General features: G+C 38.8%; 1 protein-coding gene across 1 annotated transcript in view; it reads left to right on the forward strand.

Annotated features, from left to right (window-relative positions):
* The first annotated feature begins 486 nt into the window (after window positions 1-486).
* STX7 (syntaxin 7) overlaps window positions 487-7,177 on the forward strand; it is a 43,416-nt gene continuing 36,725 nt past the window's right edge. Inside the window, exon 1 of the mRNA XM_006834662.1 lies at window positions 487-641. Coding sequence (XP_006834725.1) covers window positions 557-641 — 85 coding nt within the window. The 5' untranslated portion in view covers window positions 487-556. The remainder of the gene's footprint in view (window positions 642-7,177) is intronic.

The following is a 7,177-nucleotide window of genomic DNA, read 5'->3' on the forward strand; positions in this document are numbered from 1 at the left end:
ATATGTTCCTGAGGTCTTCCTGTGTGTGTTGAATTCAATATATTGATGTTTCTAGGGATAACCTGAAGTCTGTATTCATTGAACAAATATGTAAATGCCTGCTCTGTGTCAGGAAGCACCCTAAATGTTGGAGAATGGAGCAATTATATGAAAACCTTACTTTATAGGTAAGTTTAGTTAAGGAGAAAATATGTTAACAATTAAAAGGACATCACAAAAGGAACCTAATAAGTCTGCCTTAGAAAGATGAAGGAAGTTTTCAAAGGCAATGTGCATTTTGAGCCATATCCTAATTGTTTAACATGGTTAACATGACTCTGTCCTGTAAAGACCAGACGTGAGAGTTATGTTGTTTGCTGTGTCCCTTTGCTAGATCTTCTGTTAAATGAATCAAGCTAATCCTTGTAACCTCTCAGATCATTAGTATGGAGAATGTAAGCTAATAATTTTTGGAAAGTATACTGTTGTTTCTTTTATGTTGTTTAGGTGACTGCTTGGAAAACATTCTGGACGGTGTACCAACATCTGATGAAATTAGTGGATAAGCAAATCAGCCATGTCTTATACTCTCGGAGTTGGTGGTGACCCTGCCCTGCTTGCCCAGCGCATCTCTTCCAACATCCAGAAGATCACACAATGTTGTGAGTTGATTCCTAAACTGACTTCATTGACTTGTATTCAGATCTTACCTGAACTTAGTGGAAGTGTCCATATGGAATAATGATGCCAGGCACATGGATAAAATACAGAGAGAAAAGGACAGATGCTCATATTTGCTGTAAAGCTGTATGGTTCTACATGAGACTCGTAAGACTTGCTGACTAAATCCCATAGGTTTGGAACTGCAGCACACCTCCAAGACTTTAAAGGAACTGGTTTCTAAAGACGATACGGTTTAGGTTAATTTTGTAATGGGCAAATACATGGCACATTATTAAAAAGCATGGAAACATTTTAGGGGAGGTACATCATAGCGTAGTGGTTACGAATCGGGCTGCGAACCTTAAGGTCAGCGGTTCAAAACTACCAGCTGCTCCGCGGGAGAAAGATGAGGCTTTCTACTCCCGTAAAGATTTACACCCTCGGAAACCCTATACAGGGTCGCTATGGGTCGGAACCAACTCGATGGCACATAACAACAACAACAACAACAACATCTTAACTATGACTGCAGACATTATAGAAGATAACTACCTATATTTACCACCTGTTACATTTGTTATATCTGTCTGAAACAAAGTAATGGTAGAATGATCCTATGTGACATTTCTTATTTTCTTAGGAAATATTACTCTTTGCAATATATATATATACATATATATATATATACATATATGAAAATGAAAAGAAAGATAAAAAATCAGTGTAGCAAATATTAACCTTTAATTTTTTTAAGCTTTGGTGTCCTTGTAGGATAAGCACAGGACTGCTAACTGAAAGGTCAACAGTTCAAACCCACCAGCTGCTCCTTGTTTCCCATAATGATTTATAGCCTTGGAAACCCTAATCAGGGTCACTGTGATCTGGAATCCACTTGTTAACAGTGGGTTTGGTGTTTGGTTTCATTACAGCTAATCATATGCCATGGAGTATTCTAGTCAGTCTTCTCTCAGTGTTTGGTCCTTTGGGCATTGCCTGGGCTCTTTCAGAGTAAATTAATTTAGTCCAGGTATGGCACTGTGGCTAATGCGTCCGACTGCAAAGTCGTTTGAACTGCAAGGTCCATGATTCAAGCTTACCATCTACTCCTTGGAAACCCTATACAGGGTCGCTATGGGTTGGAATTGACTTGACAGCACTTAACAACAACTTCCTTATGGTTGCTTTCTTTCTAAAAATGTGTGAACACACTGGTGAAATACAGTTTTAAATGGTTATACTATGCATGAGGGCACTTCACAAAGTTAGTGGAAGGTGCACATTAATTGTATAACTATACTGTAATCATTAACTTCTCAACAGTTCTTACTTTGCCTGGATGAATTAAATGCGATGTCAGTGATTTATGGAGGGAAAAGTAGTCCCATTAGATAACAGATAATTCTAAAAAGAAATCACTGTGTACAGCTGTGTAAATTAGCCTTATTTTGATTTGTGGCCATTCTTGTTTTCTTTGGCTATGGATCAAGGATGTGAATAGCATGGGGGTCTTCTGTTACCCACAGTTGGAACTGTGGGGATGGTTCCTTATCAAGGATTGTTTTCTTGTGTCCGAGGAAACCACCTTAACAGTGATTTCAGATCTGTTCTAGTGAGAACAGCCTTCTTCTTTGCTACTCCTTGCTACTGGTTAGAAATGTTTCTGGTCTACCTTGGGTGATTTTTTTTTTTTTTTTCTTCCTATATCTGGTGTTACAAAGACCTGGAGTTAGAAAACCAAAAGTGAAGAACATGCTCAGCATATCTCAAGCTGAGGGAACTGAAATAAAAAAGCAGATATGTCTAATGCAATATAGTGTTGGATTGCTTGACTGCTGCTTTTATGAGTGTGTTGATTGTGGATCCAAGCAAAATGAAGTCTCACAACTTCAGCCTTTTCTCCATATATCATGATGTTATTTATGATCCAGTCGTTAGGAATTTTGTTTTCTTTACATTGAGGTGTGATCCATAGTGAAGGCTGTAGTCTTTGATCTTCATAAATGAATATTTTACATTCCCTTAGCTTACAGCAAACAAGGTTGTATTTTCTGCATATTGCAAGTTGTGAATGACTCTTCCTTCGGTCCTGATGACATATTCTTCTTCATATTTTCCAGCCTCTGATGTTTTTCTTAGCATACAGTCTGAATAAGTATGGTGAAAGGATACAACCCTGATGCACACACCTTTCCTGATTTTAAACCTTTGTTCTGTTCAAATGATTGCTTCGTGGTCTATGTACAAGTTCCTGATAAGCACAATTAAATGTTATGGAATACTCATTCTTTGCAATGTTACCCATAACTTGTCATGATCCACTCAGTCAAAAGCCTTTGTGTAGTAAATAAAACACAACTGAACATCTTTCTGGTGTTCTCTGCTTTCATCCAAGATCCATCTGATGTCATGTCAGCAGTTGTATCCCTAGTCACACGTCCTCTTCTGATTCAGGCTTGGGTTTCCCTATTGGTGTGCTGTGGCAGCTATTTTAAAATTATTGTCAGCAAAATATCACAGCTATTTGCATGTGATGTTAATGGTATTACTCGATGATTTCCACATTCCGTTGGGTTACTTGTTTTTAGAATGGACACAAATATGGTTCTTTTTCATTCAATTGACCACATTCTGTTGGGTTACTTGTTTTTAGAATGGACACAAATACGGGTTTCTGTCATTCAGTTGACCAGGTAGCTGTTTTTGGCATAGTTGAGTAAGCACCTCGAGTGCTTTTGTTGAAATTTTCCATTTGTATTCTGTCGGTTGCTGGAGGCTTTTTTTTTTTTTTTTCTCACCAGCTGCCTTCAGTGCAGCCTAGAGTTCTTCCTTGGTCATTGATTACCTTTTGAAATGGTTGAACATCGCCCATTTCTTTTTGGTACAGTGGTTCTGTGTATACCCTCCATCCTCTTTTGATGCTTTATGCATCATTCAGTATTTTGCCCATTGATTCCTGCAAGTGCTTTGCCATTTGCAATATCAACATTAAAAATGCCAGAAGTAGCTAGAAGCTACTAGGCAACAGACTTCAACATGAATAAAGGAAGTGCTTTTGAATACCCCAAGTTTTTTGAGATGGAATTGCCAGCCTTAGGAAGTAAGAGATCCCTGGTGCTAAAAATGACTGGCAGATACTTCTCAGATCTATTATTAAGAGTTTAAATTTTTTCATAGATGTTTTGATTAACTGACTTCTTCTTTTAAGATTCCATATTGATTCTTTCAAACAGATTATTGACTGAGTACTGACTGTCATGTACTGTCATAGACCTTGGGAATACAGCTCTAAACATGATCCATAGGACCCTGCTCTGGTTTACCGTGTTGAAGGAGACACAGATAGTAAACACTTCCCATTAAGAAACTAAAGCAGGGGCGATGTGAGAGTGGGTTTCTGGCAGGAGACTACAGTAGCATACATGGTCCCTGAATGAGCATGAGAAAGGGCTCATGGGAAGAAGATAGAAGGACAGAGCTTTATAGATGGAGGAATAACTTACATTAAAATCTCAGAGTTATGCAGAGTTTGGTGTGTTCAGAACACAGTACCTGAGGGAAGGAGTGTCAGGAGATGAGATTAGAGAACAGAGCAGGGTAGGTCACCTAGGGACTTTTGGCCTGTGAAGGATTTGGATTTAGTTCAAGCTCTGGTAGCACAGTGGTTACGAATCAGGCTGCGAACCGCAAGGTCAGCAGTTTGAAACTACCAGCCGCTCCGTGGGAGAAAGATGAGACTTTCTGCTCCCATAAAGATTTACAGCCTTGGAAACCCTGTTCAGGGTCGCTATGTGTCGGAATTGACTCTACACCACTTAACAACAACAACAAACTAAGTTTAGTTTAAACTAGACTAGAGGCAGTGGGAGTCCACTGGGAAATACTCAATCACATTTGTATTTTGAAAAAATGTCTTGGTCTGCTGCTCAGAGAATAAATTTTGGGGAAATAAGAGGAGCAGGAGGGGGATATGCAATTGAGAGACGTTGTTCAGTTGTACCAGACTGGCAGCAGCAGCAAAAATGGAGACAAGCGATGGCTGTATTTCAAGGTAGAGCTAGCAAGATATGCTGATGACTATGGGTTGGGGGAAAAGAGATAGTCAGAAATAGCTCCATCGTCTGTCCTTTGGGTAGCCGCTGGACATTGATGAGTCTGTACTGACAAGGGAAGGATTAAGGCTCAGGAGAAATGGGGAAAAATTTTGCTTAGGCCAAGTCCATTTTAATACACCTTTAGATCTCTAAAAGGAGCTAGTGAGCTTGGCTATGTACACTTGAATTTCAGGGCATCTTCATCAGAGTATAAATGTTATTTAAAATTGCAGGCCTAAAATAATCACAGAAAGGAATGGAGTTATGAGAAGAGACCTGAGACATTGAAACTGTAGACGTTGGGGGAGGCAGAAAGAGAACATTGGCACAAGAAGAAAAATCGAGCGATGTGGATTTCCAGAAATCAAAAATAGAGTGTTTCATGAATAATCAAGGCATCATCTGTGTCTAATGCTGCTGAGAGGCTGAGTAAGATAGAAGCAGAGAATCTGATTTGGCAAAGTGGAGCTCACTGATAACTTTGGAAACAGTATCCGTGTTTGAGTCTGAGATAGAGGAAGGGAGTAAGAAGGAACTGCTCTTTCCATCACAGAATCCTACTAATGTCGGCCTATGTTACTGACGTGAACTAAGGTGTAAGTCACATGGCTGGTTTGCACTGTGCTTAGAAAAACAGAGGTTTGCTTCAGTTGAGAGAGAAGGGAAGAATCGATATTTGGTCAGCAATTAGCAGACTCTATCATACAAGTAGACAGATGGTCAAAGGAAGGGTTTGTATTTTTTCACCTGTAGCATTTGTATTCTAGTGGTTATGCTCCAGAAGAAAGGGAGAAATTAGAAAGCAAACAGGGGAGGTGTAATCGCAAAAGAAATGGTTTTGAAAGTCAAAAGGCCTGTGGAATGGATCTCTGAGTAAGGAGTTTGTCACTGTTAAATACAAGGGCAGTTCATCCTCTCTACAGGATTTAGTGTGGTCTGGATTCTAAGTGCGGCGGGAAGATGGTCAAGTCCTTGTCTGAGGGAGTCTGGTTTTGAACGAAATACGAGGCCAAGGGGGGCTTTGGAAATTTATGGAGAGAGGGAAAAGTTGCCTACATGTGGTAATTGAGCGTTGATCATTGAGAGAATGAACGAGGAAGTAGAGAAGGGTTGTTGATGGGCTGAATACACCTTTGAGATTTGGAGGTCTGAATTGAGTGAAACCAGTCAGTATTTTGTTTTCTAATTCTGAGATTCAGTGTCTAGATGAAGAGAAGTCAAGATTTAGAGACAGTAACTTACTGTAACAAAAAAATCTCGCCCACCGGCTGATCTGTGTTGCTGATAAGGAATGTGCAGAAATCATGTGGAAGCGAAATGCAGAAGTATGAAATTTCGGTTCACTTTTCCCCTCATCTGGTAATGCTATTAATACTGAATGTGATTAAATGAGCCTTTGTACTATATGTAGGTGTTTTTTGTTCCTCCCCCCCCACACACACACACACTAATTTTGCATTACAAAAATGTTTGTGTTGGTAAAATCATATGGCTTTATGAAATACAGAGAAAGGATATTATAAGTAAATTAACAGCCTTATAGTTAGAATATGTGCACTGTTCAACTAAAGCTAAAGCTTTCCTGAGTACTCCAGTGGGGACAGTTTATTTTCATTAAGATAAAACACTTATAAAATATTGATTTGTATGATTTGATTTGTACTAAAAGAAAATAATCAAAAAGAATTTTGATTCTTGGAGGAATGAAAGAATAATATTTACTAAAATCAAATTGGTATTCTTGTAATTCTTTACAAAAAATAGTACAGATGAAGCAGTATGTTTTAAAACAATTTTTTTGTTACACGACTTTTTTAAAAGTAATCTGTAGCCATCCTTGCTTCACTAGTAAACAATTTAAATGATTAAAACAATTTAAATTAGCCATTAAATATTGTGGAATCCTGGTGTGGTACTGTAGAATAAGCTCTGGGCTGCTAACCACAAGTTTGGCAGTTCAAACCCACCAGCTGCTCCTTGAATACCTTATACTGGGTTGCTGTGAGTCAGAACCAACTTGACAGCATTTAACATCATTAAATGTTGTAAACATTTTTAATATATTAGATGTAAATATAATTATATTAAAATAATGTAACTGCATGAGGATAGGATTGTAAATAAGCACAGCAAACTAGAACTTTATTAGGAATTTCTTTTTTCCTTAAATGTTTTATTGTGAATTATGTGATGGTTTACATGGGAGAACATTAGTTTTACTTTCATTCTATCCTATATTGTCTCATTGCCATGGTTACAATCCCCTCCATGCAATCCTTCCCCAGTACCCCCCAGGTCTTCAGCCTACAGTCGCTCTCCCTTTCTGGATCTAAAGTCTCCAGCTGCTCCATCGTTCCACGTCATCATCTCTGGTCCATTTCAGGCATCACTGCTTCTCTGGGTAAGGTCCCGCTCTCTGCTCTTCTCCCTTGATGGTCCTAGGG

This window comes from Chrysochloris asiatica, unplaced genomic scaffold (assembly GCF_000296735.1).
Source record: "Chrysochloris asiatica unplaced genomic scaffold, ChrAsi1.0 scaffold00013, whole genome shotgun sequence".
In the NCBI taxonomy this organism is placed as follows: Eukaryota; Metazoa; Chordata; class Mammalia; order Afrosoricida; family Chrysochloridae; genus Chrysochloris; species Chrysochloris asiatica.